Here is a 15,099-nt window from a genome sequence, read left to right as displayed (position 1 = left end):
CAAGTGGAACATCACTCTCGTGGTGGGGACCGTGGGGATAATCTTCCCTATATACATGCACTTGTGCCCTTCTTATCAGTTAGCCCAAACCAATAATGAAATTTGAAATTCAGTCACAGTAAAGCTGGGTAAAATGATAAAGAGCATCAAGAGTCACGTGAAGTGTGTTGGTATATTGAAATATTTGACATATTTGGAGATCCACAATTGTAAACTGTTACCATTAGCGTACACAAAGGCAAGTTCCAGCTAACTTTCATTGAATTTCACAACGGAAATGAAATACTTACTTTTGTGGGTAGTGGACATTCGTCCAGTAGTAGTGTGATGACAGCAGGGCCTACAGGGTCGTCCATTGGAATGACTCGGATGAGAGATTTGACGACATCCAGCCAGCCCTGATCTCTCTCTGCTGTTTTGTGTAGAGTCAACATGGCCGCCGGAGGCTCCTGGTCACTGAGAACAAGATGTCGGCCGGTGGCAAATATTTCACATCAACAGTTCAAAAGTTTTGTAACAGATAAGAATCATAATTCCTTAACTGAACTTTGCGGTTTGGGGTTAATATAGCATGCATTAAAGTCGTTGAACCACATTATGCTCCCTTCTGCACTACCCTTTCAGCGATAGAAAAAAGGCAAACCCAGATCTTGCTCACATTCAGGATAAAAAGCTCCCATTTCTCCCTTTCAAATTTAAAGGGAATTATTTGTTTCTACCATCATTATATATATTCAGAGACTTTGTGTTAGTTTGGGGCTCATAGGTCTACAGTTTTCCTCCTGACAAAATAATATTACCAGTGCAAACACTGCTCTAATGATTTCATTTTACTCAGAAAAGAAACAGCGTACCTCTGGTAGGTATGATATGGTTAGAATAAAAATGTCCAAATTTCCAAGTTTGACATCTTGCAAGCTCCACATCACCGATTACTGATCATGCTGAAGAAGCATTCACTCGCCAACATTTTCAGATCAAGGTTATTTAGAATTAACTTTTTCTTCCTTCATCAAACTTTGCCTTCTCACCATCAGTCACTATCAAGCAGACATCACATACAGCGGCATCTGTCATATTCAGACTCTGTGTAATCTGTTTTTTTCTCATAAGCTGGACTACTCTCTGAGGCAAAATTGTTCTCATTTCATCATTAAAGCATGCTTATAATTTCAGATTATAGACTAGAACAACATTTCCAATAGTCAACAGTTATGTGAGCAATGCTTTATATTCCATATGTAGCTGATCAAAATGACAGTCCATTGAATAAACATCCTTGTTACTTCTCATCACAATGGTTAATTAATTAATTAATTGATTCTACAAGCATGTATTAATTAAATGTCTATTAACTCAGTGTCAGTTTCCAGTCTTATTTAATGACAGATTACTTACTTGTTTCATATTCACTTAATAGTTATGACAAACCGACCAATGAAGGTATATAAGATACATATGGAGTATAAATTAAACATATTAAATGAAACTATTTATGGTGTCCTTAACAAAGGGAGGTAACTCATCATGGCAGTGTCTACAGTAACAGACGAAAGGTTGTCTAATCCAGAATTTGGACAGATGAGTCTGTCCGACCAGTACATCAGTCCAGAGTGCACATCTAACTGAATTTATTACCACACTCAAATGTTCAGCCTATGTTTCCTGTTTCTTCTTTGAAACAACCGAGTGACCTAGTGAATGACGTTAAATGCAACTATAAAAAGATATATCATGCTACGTTCAGCCTTATGATGAATTAGATCATATCAGACACCATATCATATGCTCTCTGATCACATTTAAGTAGAAAAGTATGTGAATATGGGAAAGGAGGCAACTCATGTTATCATAACAATAAAAATCACAAAAAATTGAACACATCCCTGACTTTGCCCATAACACAATAGTTTTAACATCCTTAAGTTAACATGTATCATTAATGATTTTTATATTATTTTAAACATTTAGTCCTGTTGATTAAAAAGTTTTTAAAATCCATAAGCCAGTACAAAAAGACAAATACTTAAATATACTTCTAAAAAGATTAAGGACCATCCAGTTGTTACATGACATTAAACATAGGTATGTGTCAGGTCAGGATTCTGTGTCACAAGATTGATAAAAACTGTAAATTTACTGCTCTGGAAATTCCTACAACATAGTTACATGCAAGTCAATATTGAACAGTTGAAAGTGTCCCAATATTTGGGAATCTAAAACTTACTTGTCCACTAAGGTCCGAATAAGAGCCAGAGTTTCTAACACTAAAGAATCAATACTCTTTGTGGCCAGCTCCGCCCCTCTCCCAGCTCCCCCACTCCTTCTGTGGTGGCTGCTACCAGATACACCATTGGCTGTCCTCTGAGGGTTAGAGTGACCAGTGCCTCGTGAACCACGTGATCGGTTCCGTGAATCTCGGTTCCGAGAATCTGTGTTATCCGTGGACTTGTCTTTACAAACACATGAACCCATTATGTATGCTCGAATAAACTGAGCACAGATGATGCGGCATATGTGCAGCGGAGAGGAAAATATATGATGGGTCAGCCAAAATGTCACTATCATGCCTTAAATCTTGGTTCCATCACTGAGTAGGTGCTAATCATCCTCCATGATGTGGCAGTCTGAACCTTTCTCTACCTCTGTTCATAGTGAAAACAACTGATTCTTCTTCACTCTATTATTGTAGCTGAAAGTATAAAAATACATGAGTTGAAATATGAAAATGCAACAAATCTATTGTTTGTAAATTGATAGGATTTGTCATGGTAACTGACAAATGTATCACACTGAGTGAGTGAGTGAGTGAGTGAGTGAGTGAGTGAGTGAGTGAGTGAGTGAGTGAGTGAGTGAGTGAGTTTACACTCGTCCATTCATATTATGATGTGTCAGCCAAATATCAGGGGAAATTTCAAAGTGATGTAGATCTACTACATATACCACTTTAATGAAACCCATAAGCAACGGTAACATACTACAATATCACAAACATAATCGGGGAGGGGGGGAACCGGAATTCAAACCAACAATCATAGGTTTTTGGTGTGGATCACTGAATTCTAGTGCCTCAAACAAACGGGCCATCTGTGGACCCTGACTTGCAATCACCAACAAAACCAACCTATAAGACCTGAAAACAATAACTGTGCTACATAGAGAAACAACTGGTAATAGAATCCAATTCTGAACAATAATCCTAACACATTTCCTTACAAATGTGACAGTCACATTCTGCTAATACTCACAATACAGTGATCAATGCAATTTGGACGTCTTTACAGGGATCCTTTGTTGTTTAACACTCGACTAAGCAATATCCAGCTGCATTGCAGTGCCATGCGAATAATTTATTTTGAGCAATGATAACTGACCATTACGGTGTCGTTACATTCGCATATCAAATCACAAAATCTGACAACCAAACCTATTTAGTGGTCACTCATATGTACAAAAGGTGATTTGATAATGATTCTAAAACAGAATCCTAACAGGGGACACATATGTTTTCTTTTTTAACAAACCATTCAAAACTACTGATCCATGCCAGTTATATTCAGACATTTTACATAATTCCCATCGATGTACATCTTAATTCAGTGTAGCATAAATAAATTTCACTAATTCAATTTTCGTAAGATCAAAGTCAAATTTTGCACTTGTGTTAGGGATCATCTTAGTAATGATCATATAATTTCTGCTTAAATTTCCATTGATTATTTATCGAATGGCCACAATTTAATCAAATACGCACAGTGCTGTGAACTCCATACCATTGCAGCCTATGGGATTAGGCACTGTAAAAACATACGATGCTGATAAATGTGATGTCACTAGCTAAATAGTGGTCTGAAAATTGAACTGAAATTATGTACACAGAACTGAGATAATTTCACATTTACCTCTCAGATTTTACAAAGATCCATGCTGAACGCACTTTATAAAAATTAATTCCACACTGTAATAACATGTAAGTCTATGGAAATTATGTCAAGTGTACAAATATAACTGGCATAAGTCTGTGATTAGTATAAACTGCTACACATTGTGCTATAATGTCCCACTGAGTGTCCAATACTTTGGTCTCTACTGGTATCACACAAGTCTGTGATTAGTATAAACTACTACACATTGTGCTATAATGTCCCACTGAGTGTCCAATACGTTGGTCTCTACTGGTATCACACAAGTCTGTGATTAGTATAAACTGCTACACACTGTGCTATAATGTCCCACTGAGTGTCCAATACTTTGGTCTCTACTGGTATCATTATGGGTAGAGTTTGGTACTAACATATAAGGATTATTATAATAGTAGATATTGGAGACCAATTTGTTTTTAAGAACAACACACATTCCACCTAGTCACCAAGCTTGACCACCCACGTCCCAGAAGCATCATGTATGACAAGAATAGGCTACTGGGGAACTATTCTTAGCTGGGATTTGCCATAGCTTTAAAAACTATTTAAGCCCTCATGACAATCCTGTCTGTTACATAAGTGCCATGGGTTTATTTTAAGGGTCATAGCTGTCCAAAGGATCAATGGTATCTTGAATGCAAACACAAATGTTTCCAAACAGTTAATATCACTACCGATTGAAGTAGCCTAGCAACATTGTGTTAACAGTATTTGAAATTCTGGGGTGTTCTTGAGATTTACTGCTGTAGTGTGGTCAGTTGGTTGGTTCTATTGTTGTTAAACGCTTCACTCAGCAATATTCCTGCTTCATGACACCCTTCTGTAAATAATCAAGTCTTGACCAGACAATCCAGTGATCAACAGCATGAGCATCAATTTACGTAATTGGGATATGATGACATGTGTCAACAAAGTCAGCGAGCCTGACCACCCAATCCCATTAGTCGCCTTTCATGACAAGCATGGGTTGCTGAAGACCAATTCTAACCCAGATCTTTACAGAGGAATTCATTGTAAGGTCCAATCTTGTTTATCAATGACCTCCGTCGGAATATTGCTTAGAATATTGTTGAGTATGGAGTTCAAAAACAAATTCACAGGGAAGATGAGCTGTTAAGTAGACCCATGCAGATAGATGATATGCCAAGGAATGAATTCTAACTGTTTTTCGCCCCAAGTAGTATTTCCAATTTTTAGTCCAATTTTAACCCAGTAGTAATTAATTTATGACCCCCTAGTTGTTTTCCTTTAAACATTAAGGCTCTAACGAGAAGCCCATCACTATACTTAATTTTAGAACTGGCGTAAATAAGTACTACATTTGGCACACTTGTCATATAATTCCAAACTAAATTATTTGTCACCACTGACACAACGAAGAAACTTGATCACAAATTTACAACACAAAAAGAACAAAAATACACAAGATTTCACTTTAGCACAATAAGTGTCAGTTGCTACTGTTAAATCCTCCCTTTTGGGCGTAGATAAACAGAACAATAGGAGCCATGAAATAACATAACATGATGACAAGATTTTTTTTTGACATTTGGAACTTTGTTTTAGAAGAATCCATATCATATCATAGAAACCATAGAATATGGTTCATGATAGTGCATGCTCAAAGCGCTAACATGTTATTACCCTAGATAAGCCAACCTGCTAGAAGGTTATTAGTCACATGACATGTCGCAGGTTGTTCTCTATTCGCCTACATCTCTATTCACCTACATCTCTATTCACCTACATTCTGAAAACAACACTTCATGGTCTGTTGACCCCAGATTACACAATGATAAACAAGCGTTACCCTAGTGATCTGAAACTGGACTCTGCTATTTGAAAAAAGAAAAAGAGGTATAGAGAGGTATAAAATAAGTGGATTTATTGACATTAAACGATGTTTAATGTGTTAACGGGAAGGAATATTAGGAAGTCAGTATCCCCAGAATGATTGGGACATATACATTTAATGTCCAATAGATGTACACAAAGTGTAAATATGAAATATTTCCAACACAAGATTACTCAGAATATTTTAACAATTAATACTTCATTACATAAGACTGGAATTAGAGAATCACCATTGTGCACATTTTGTAACAGGTACGAGAGTCTGTATAGCACCTTCTGTTTGAGTGTAGTTTTGTAAAAGGAGTGTGGACCGATCTGTCCCCATGGCTCAGGATATTGGGCGACAGACAAACTGAATTAACATAAGAAAATATATTATTTGGTCTTAAGGGGAAAGGTAACAATCCTCTAAACATTATCTGCCTGATAGTAAAGAAGAGTATATTTACACTATGAGCAAAAAGGAATTATACCTTAAATCTTACACCAGATGGAAAGTGAGATAAAAACAATACTACAAATCATGTACCAAGCTAACATCTCTATGTGTGTATCTCTTGAAAGTAAAAATCTGACCAAAAAAGTTCTTTACATTTTGACATGTTAGGCCATTTATACACATAATCACTACTAAACAAAAAACCCTGTTCATTCGCCAATGCTTTACATCTAAAAACATAATGGAATTCATATTGGATGTACTTATCTTCCTGCTCCCCTAAATGTTCTTATAACAACATGTCAATCAAGATCACTACAGCCCATGTCAGGCGGTTTCATTATTAGAGTAGGGGTGCATTTTTTCATCCTAATTAGTCAGCTTTGATTTTGTTGAAGACACAGGTGAAAGGAGATGAGGCAATTACAGACTAAACCTAGACTGGGTACCCACTTTCCACTGGGTACCGTATACTACTGTGTATAAGCTGACCCCATAGATAAGCCAACCTTCTAAATTGACCCCCAAAATCGGTGTCAAGATGGTATGTTTCGCGCATAAGCCAACCCCCTAAAGCAAACTCACTTGCTTAAAGTGAGATCACATGTCTCACATGTGCTTTGTTATTTATGTACAAGACAAGGCAGCTGGTATATCCTCACCCAGAATGAAAAATATAAGCATACACACTTATTGACTGAGATAATAATTTCAGCAGTTTCTGCATGGAGTGCACAATTAATAAAATGACATTATGATGTAATCACCTGTGGGAGGATAAAACAACACAGTAATAAAGATTCAAAATCAACACAATATGGACTAGACAATGACCACAGATATTACAGTGTCAACTTCATATTGTGTCTAATCTCACATGTTAATTACAAAATACATATTGCTTTCGTTTACTTACTGTCATACAAAGAAACTTGCAGAGCAAAATCTCTACAAAAGAAGTAAAGCCTTCAACTAAACAGACAATAACTACTTGTCAGCAGTACATTACTAAACTTAGATTTCCTACTGTGAAGGAATATTTGTGAACCTCTGTGATTTAACATGTAAAGTTGACAGGTGGTGACTGCAAATAGATAGTGTTAGTTGTTAGATGAATTTTAATCCCAAACATGATCAGTCTGGACATAACTATCAGACAAAAGTCTGAGTTTTTCATTGTAGTACTACCATGCACAAATGTTGTTGAAAAATTATAATCATTCCTAAAAAATCATAATGATGAAGTAAATATTAATGTATTTTTGTAACTGTAAGTTATAACTTTGCATAATAACAGTATCTGTCTATATTGTAAACGCACATACAACATACATTCTGATTTACTGACAAGCATTAACAGAATGGATGATTAGTCCACATGCATGACTGTCACATAAAACACTGAAGATGAAGTGTGACCTTCCATACTTCCAGATGATAAGAGTTTAATAACACACACGGCTATTTCACTTGTTGATTTATCTAAATAATTATGAATAATCAAACAAAGAAATCTCGCAAGACAGACGTGATTCTTGTATGACAATATCAATCAGAGCGCTCTACAGACGGAAAATCAGAAATATATCTGAGGAATTCATGAGCACAAATCTAAACAACAAACTTACCAGACCTACGTATATTGATACTCCTTGATCTGAACTCATAATACATTGACATTTAACACACACGGAAACGTCTTAGTCAAAAAGTTAACTTCGTAATCAATATGCCAGGGATATGAACTAAATTAGATATACATGAATAAGTTGTTTAGGTTTGGTAATGTGTGTAATTCTTAATATTGCTGTCTTCCTAATGAAAATGTGGTAAACAATTCATGTCAAATTTAGCCTAACCACAACGAAATAGTAAACAACAAGGACCACGTCGCTTAAACAAAGGTATTATGATACAAGTAGCCTTACACTGACAGCACAGAACGTCATGTATGTTTGTGCATAAATGATTAAACTAATAATATTCGTATTCCACCTTTAGCAGCCGACGTTCCGCCGCCATGTTAGCCGGGACTTTCAGTATAATTTCTTCATTTTCCGGTTTATTTAAAAAATGATTGTATATATATAGAAATATATCAAAAGACTAGTTCAAAATTATTCATTAAATTAAAAAACGTCTCTTTGATTTACTGTTTGATTATTTCCTGAAACTAGGTGCGCGCCGGTGTGTGCGGTCCTTCTCTCATGAATATTCATTTCTTGGCAACAGAGCAACGGGAGAACTTGGTGTAGGAATCATGTCGGAGGTTATTCACGTTAAAACTGAAACTGACGAATTTTCCATAAAAGGGAGAACATGTGAAGTGTCTTCATTTTCATTTATTCCCCCAGAAAGAAAGAATCCACCTGAAAGAACGTACTTTGGATCGGCGAAGAAGGTACGGTGTAAAGAAAGTTGCTCCCTAGTTGTTGTCATTGGATACAAATGGGGACGGTCGGGATAGCGCTTTTCTTTGGTCTAGGCTACACTTTATTATTTACGTTTGACAAACAATTGTTACTCTTGTATGTGAAAGTCGTTAGTGAAAGGTGCATGTAATTTTAGGTCGGTGTTTTTTCGCCATTTTTAAGGTATGACTTCTTGACAAATAAGAAATTTTCTTGCAGGTGCTTGTTTAGTAGTAGAGTAAGGTATAACAGTGGAAACATGAACATAGATATATTTTCACAAATAAAATAGGGCAATAAGGAAACAGGCCATTTTCCTTCCAACCCTTTGCATAGCTTAAAATGTTTCATGATCATAGCCAAGAAAAATGTAGTCAAGGGTGGAATGTTAGCAAACAATGATCGACTCTCAAATAGTCTGTTTGTGTAAAGACAAGTGAAGAGCGGTTGTAATATAGGGTGTCGATTCATCACACAACTTAATTAGGTTCACGGTTCAAATCCAACGACAAGACTAAAGTCCATTATTTGATTCCCCACAATGTCTGATGACTATTACTAGTGTCTGCAGATGTAATATTGTTAGAATGATGCTTAACATGCTCTAGGTTTGTAAAACCTTGAGGTATCAGTGCTGTTACTGTAATCTTCTATCGTGAAAAGGATTGTGTCCCTTGGGTGTGCCAGCATCCCAAGATCATGGCTTTGAATCTCTGTACCTCTCCAATTTTGATTTTTGGTTCTAAGTATTATCACACCCTTGAATGAATGCAGTATAAGCTTACTCTAGCTGATTTGGAAAGTCTCGATTGCCCTGGGCTCCATTTTGATTTGAATTGTAGATAAATATATTTTTATGTATTTTTAAATATCCTGAACAGCAAAAGAAACATGATTTTTTTAAAAATGACACCTCACAAAAGTAAGCATTTATGTTCATGTCATCTGTTTGAACACTTCACAAAAAGCCAGAGTTGTGTTTCTTTTGCTGTTCAGTATTTGCTGTTTTATTTCTCAGACTAAGAGTCAGCCTAGCACAATACCAATGTTTCAGAGTTTTACCAAAGTACTGAAACCCCTGGCTCATTAAGCTGATAAGTTGTGATACAACAGAAATATTGTTTTAAGCATCTTTCAACACATACCACTCATTCCTCTGTGTTAAAGTCTTTGATTTAACCATTTATTGAACCTTTGTCCAAGGGCTCGCAGCATGAATGCCTAAATTTTACTGTTGTTTGTCTCTAGCCTTTGCAATTGTACAAGGCACCACAAAGCAGAAAACAAACAGTTTAAAAAGTAAAACAAACATGAACTTGATGTTTAGATAGGTACCGGTTTTCCTAGCATATGTGAGTGTATGTTGTTTTGTGCAGCCAAATCAGAACAGCTAGTAAATACTATAGCCTGTTTCTTTCAACTAGTGGTTGTAACACATGTTACATTTGCGATTACAATGGCATTGTGTATCCATAGCTTTTGGTCATGAGAGTAGTGTCAGTTTACGCTTATTAGAGAGGTACACAAAGTCTATGGACTTGACTACCAGTTGCCAGACTTCCATTTTTGATGAAGCCATAATGGCTGAGTTGGTTTGGCAACTTACTTTGTGTGCCGGCAGTTGGCTGCCTTACTCTGAGGGTGTACGCTCTAGTCTTGGATTGGACTCAACACAACAGAGGTATTAGAATCAGTACTTTACTGAGAAAGTGTAATCCCAAATATAGTAAGTCACATTTGACGTCTTCCTAAATAGCATTGTGTTTGCATAACTAGTGGTTGTTTTTGTGATCCAGTCAGGTGAGGTTACATGCAGGTAACCAGATCAATCAATATGCTGATCTATGCTGAACAAAAATAGTTAGTGATATATGTAAATTTTGGAATGATTAAAAGTGATATATTTATTTATTGACACACTGGTAAAATGTCAATTATAAAAATACCAATATCCCTAACTTATTTTGTCCAGTATATTTTTAAGTCTTGTGTGGCATTTATTGTGTATTCACTATTTTGTTCATTCACTACAGAAATAGGATGGCATAACACTAATTATTTATTCACTCCCTCATTCACTCACTACAGAAATAGGATGACATAACATTAATTATTTATTCATGCCCTCATTCACTCACTACAGAAATAGGATGGTATAACATTAATTATTTATTCATGCCCTCATTCACTCACTACAGAAATAGGATGGCATAACATTAATTATTTATTCACACCCTCATTCACTCACTACAGAAATAGGATGGCATAACATTAATTATTTATTCACTCCCTCATTCACTCACTACAGAAATAGGATGGTATAACATTAATTATGTATTCACTCCCTCATTCACTCACTACAGAAATAGGATGGCATAACATTAATTATTTATTCATGCCCTCATTCACTCACTACAGAAATAGGATGGTATAACATTAATTATTTATTCATGCCCTCATTCACTCACTACAGAAATAGGATGGTATAACATTAATTATTTATTCACTCCCTCATTCACTCACTACAGAAATAGGATGGTATAACATTAATTATGTATTCACTCCCTCATTGTCTAAATTATTTCTTCCTGAATGGTGCATACTTTTTATCCATACATACGCTGATGCAGCCCTTATCTGGAGCCCTGCACGCTTTTGAAAATGGGATTTTAGAGTGGATCTTATGTCAAGCTGGAACCTTATGTTAAAACTCACTCACTCATGTTGTTGTGTAGGGCCGGTACTCCAGATCGACGTATGACCGCCTGTTCAAGTCAGATGACAGCTACAACAACAAACTTCATCGAGATGACCGGGAACATGCCAAGTTGAGAGGACTCACAGTCAATGATGAGGTTAGATATTGTACTTTACGTAGATAGAAATTAACAATTTTGACCTTAAAACAAATATATTTACTTTCACGGTCGTAAATCATTTTTGGAATATTTCCTATGGTCAATGCCGTGGTCAAATATATACCCTTGGTAAAAATGTATATGAAATACAATGGCCACTATGTAACTAGCAAGCAGCGGATTGCTGGACAGATGCTATTTCATACACTGTTGTGCAAGTTTATATAATTTAGCAACCATTGAAGGATTAGTCTTCAGCAAACCATCCTTATCATTAAAAAGTAATGGGATCACGTAGTCAGGGTCATGCTGTTGATCACTGGATTGTCTGGTCCAGAGTACTCCATTTACAGATCTCCATCACTACTCCTATATACAACTATGGCATGTGTGTTGTGTCTTCTCTTCTTTCTTATTGCCTCAGTTTAATGAAGTCAGTAATGGATATTCATGTATTCTGTTAATTGTATTTACATTTTCCAATGACTTTCTTTGTAAAGGAAAAGGAAAAGATAGTCCCCACTCTTTCATCTTCTGAGTATGGACATCGGCTGGAGATTCATGTGGATCATCCAGACAGGAAACATGTCCGCATCGGACACGTCAACTCAGAGTTCTTTCGACGCAATGGCATCACATCTTGAGTGAGCTGGTGCTGCTGGTGTAGATGTTGCTGCAGGTGTTGGGGTCGCTGCAGGTTATGGTGTCATTACAGACGTTGGTGTCACTGAAGAAGAGCCTAGACACACTGACAAGACGATGTGTTGACTGTGATTTTATGTACTGTGATATTGACCGAGTTACAAGATGTTTGTTTCCAACAAAACAAAAATCACTGAAATGTAAGGTTTCAAAATTTTGTGGCTACTTGTACCATCCTTACACTTGTAGATCATTTTGACCTCAGTTTATGGCATGATGTTTTGGACTTCGGTATTAATAAAAGTGTTAAGACCACCACTTCTGTTGTGTTTGAAATAATGTCAATGCAGTTGTTAAAACTGGATGGAATATTCTAATAATGGCATTTAACAACCAACAGGAATGTTAAGATTCAGATGGACCTAGTGATCGGAACTGCCATGTTTTTGCAGATGTTTTAACATGTTATCCAGGGTTCACTTGCACAAAGTGATCTTAGCGCGACGATGATTGTAATTCCCATTCTCCAACATAGGCTTATCATAGTCATAGCGCTAAGATCACTTTGTGCATGTAGGCCCTGTATCCTGAACACAGTTTGGTTTCACAGGGGTGATGTAAATATATCCTTCTGTAACTGGATTCTTGCCCAGCTGGGCTGCTCCTTGATCACCCATGTATCAAGTATTTTCAGTGATATTTCAACTGATGGTGTAAATAGTTATGCAGTATTAATTATGTGGAGTTTTATGGAATGTATAGTATTTATGGACCATCAAGCAAAAGACAGTATATTGTGACCCTGTTAGTGTTAAGATTTGTCTTGTTACATCCTTCTGTTCTTGTGTTATGTCTGTCTTCTTTGAGATTTTAAGAAGCTTTGCTTGCATCCATTTGCAGATGTTTTGATCCTTGTTATTATGACAAAATTTGGGTGACATCAAGCGTTTCCTCCTGCAGATACTGTGTACAGTTTCATTTCAGCATTAACTGAGTATTTGCATTGCCAAAATTATTCCTTTCACGTTAAAGCTCCCTGCACCTATTACTGTCAATGCCATAATGTGATGTTAGACATGTTATCCATTTGTAATAAAGTTATTTGATTGCAATTGAATCTGTGATGAATTTGTGCATCTTCTAAAGGTTAAGGGGTTTAATGACCCATGAAGATCCGGAGTAGAACAGGCCTTCAGCAACCCTTCAGCAATGCTTGCCACAAAAATCGACCTCGCTTGTCATAAGAGGTGACTAATGGATCGAGTGGTCAGACTAGCTGACTGGGTTGACCCATGTCATTGCTTCCCCATTGCGCATGTCAGTCCTCATGCTCTGGATCACTGGATAGTCTGGTCAAGACTCGATTATTTACATACCGCCACCACATAGCTGGAATATTGCTGAGTGTGGTGTGAACCTAAAGTCACTCACTTGCTAAGGGGTTTAACATCTCATTCAAGATTACTGCACTTGATATCTGTGTGTACTTTACCAGTCTAATATTGCCTGCCCAATGAGACACCATGCTATAGTGAACCTTCAACTCCTGGTTTTACTGACTTAAGGATGACCAGTTATTGTTAAATCCCCAAATGCCTAGCTCTATCTGTCATGGTAATTCCAAAATACCATCTTTAATCAAGTTTTTGTCCAGCAGTTTTTGTCAAGTTTTTGTTTTGTAGGGGTCAAACCACTGACCCTCTGTTATCCAGGCAAGCACTCTATCCATTAGACCACAAAGATGGTCCTGATCAAAAGGAGCTGCATTTCCAGAAAGGTTGGTTGGTTGTGTTTATTGTTTTTCACTGCACTCCGCAATAATTCAGCTTACTGGTGGCAGTCTGTACATAATCGAATCAGCACCAAACAACCCAGTGATCAAAAGGATGAGCATCAATCTAAATAATTGGGACATGATGACATATCAGCCAAGTCAGCAAGCCTGGGCCCAGATTGTTTAAGTTCTTTTGGCTCTGAAATAGTTGTAAGTGCCACACTTTAACACTGACTTATGACTATCTTAGCGCTAAAAGAGCTTTGAAAATCAAGGCTCTGACTACCAGATCCTGTTAGTAACCCCTTACAAGCATGGGTTAATGGAGACAAATTCTAACCCAGATGTTCACAGGCATATTTAGAAAGGTATAAGACATCTCTTTGAGAATGTGTTGCATTTTGGCCACAAGTTATGCTACTTAGTTTATACATATTTGTGAAAGGTAATATGTCTAGGCATCTTTTCGACACAATTTTCATGGTAAAGTATGACACTGGTCTAAGTAAAGTTAGTCTCAGTGTATTTCATTACACTCCACCACTGAATCTAACAAAACCTAGTAGAGGGTCACGTCAGGTAACTGTTGAGCGACCGATTACCGTCCAGTCAAACACAAACACAAGACAATTAAATAGATTCAGCCAATCAGACAAAGCTACTATTTACGGATCAGAGGGACTTGTGCGGTTGTTGGTTGTGCGTACGCCGTGTTCATCACCTGGAAGCCAGCGTACGCTAAATAGCATTCGGAATTGTTTGGGTACGAACCTTTTTGAGATAAAAAGTTCAAAAGGTATGTGCGAATGTCCACTTTCGCGATTTGGTAAGCTGTGTTCTGATTGGTCAATCTGAAAGGTTACCTGACGCGACCTCCCTTAAGGTTTTGTTTGACTCAGTAGTGGTGTGTAACAAAAAGTACTGAGGATAAGTTTTCTTATACTATGACACAATATTGAATAAAGGTGACATTAAAATATACTCTCTTGAGAGTTTTGAAATCACAGTGAATCAGTATATACTGGCCAGTTCATAATGGTTGGGTAAAATAGGTGTATTCATAAATTTTGAGACTTATATTTTTTTTTGTTTCATGGGTAAACTGCAGGACCTTGAGCCCCTAACAATGAAGTTCTGAAATGGTCCCTAAGCATGGGTGGATCCAGGATTTTTTAAAGAAACAGGGACTTTGTGGGGT

The 15,099-nt window shown here is 36.8% G+C and overlaps 3 protein-coding genes across 3 annotated transcripts in view; 2 read left to right on the top strand and 1 right to left on the bottom strand.

Moving 5' to 3' along the window:
- LOC137258232 (RING finger and SPRY domain-containing protein 1-like) overlaps positions 1–8,246 on the bottom strand; it is a 59,485-nt gene extending 51,239 nt beyond the window's left edge. Inside the window, exons 1-3 of the mRNA XM_067795825.1 lie at positions 8,212–8,246; positions 2,228–2,692; positions 291–456 (exon numbers count right to left, since the gene is read on the bottom strand). Coding sequence (XP_067651926.1) covers positions 291–456; positions 2,228–2,568 — 507 coding nt within the window. The 5' untranslated portion in view covers positions 2,569–2,692; positions 8,212–8,246. The remainder of the gene's footprint in view (positions 1–290; positions 457–2,227; positions 2,693–8,211) is intronic.
- LOC137258796 (crystal protein-like) overlaps positions 1–12,071 on the top strand; it is a 179,308-nt gene extending 167,237 nt beyond the window's left edge. Inside the window, exon 6 of the mRNA XM_067796490.1 lies at positions 12,062–12,071. The gene's annotated coding sequence lies outside the window, so the exon portion shown is untranslated. The remainder of the gene's footprint in view (positions 1–12,061) is intronic.
- On the top strand, positions 8,430–13,244 carry LOC137258799 (cilia- and flagella-associated protein 90-like). Its single transcript, XM_067796493.1, has 3 exons — positions 8,430–8,617; positions 11,363–11,482; positions 11,986–13,244. Exons 1-3 carry the CDS (start codon positions 8,477–8,479, stop codon positions 12,127–12,129), a joined length of 405 nt encoding a protein of 134 aa, XP_067652594.1. The 5' UTR covers positions 8,430–8,476; the 3' UTR covers positions 12,130–13,244.
- The last annotated feature ends 1,855 nt before the right edge of the window (positions 13,245–15,099 follow it).

The sequence above is a fragment of the Haliotis asinina genome, chromosome 12 (assembly GCF_037392515.1).
Source record: "Haliotis asinina isolate JCU_RB_2024 chromosome 12, JCU_Hal_asi_v2, whole genome shotgun sequence".
Taxonomy (NCBI): domain Eukaryota; kingdom Metazoa; phylum Mollusca; class Gastropoda; order Lepetellida; family Haliotidae; genus Haliotis; species Haliotis asinina.
Note: the sequence above shows the minus strand (reverse complement) of the source record. Positions and strands in the feature narration are given on the sequence as shown.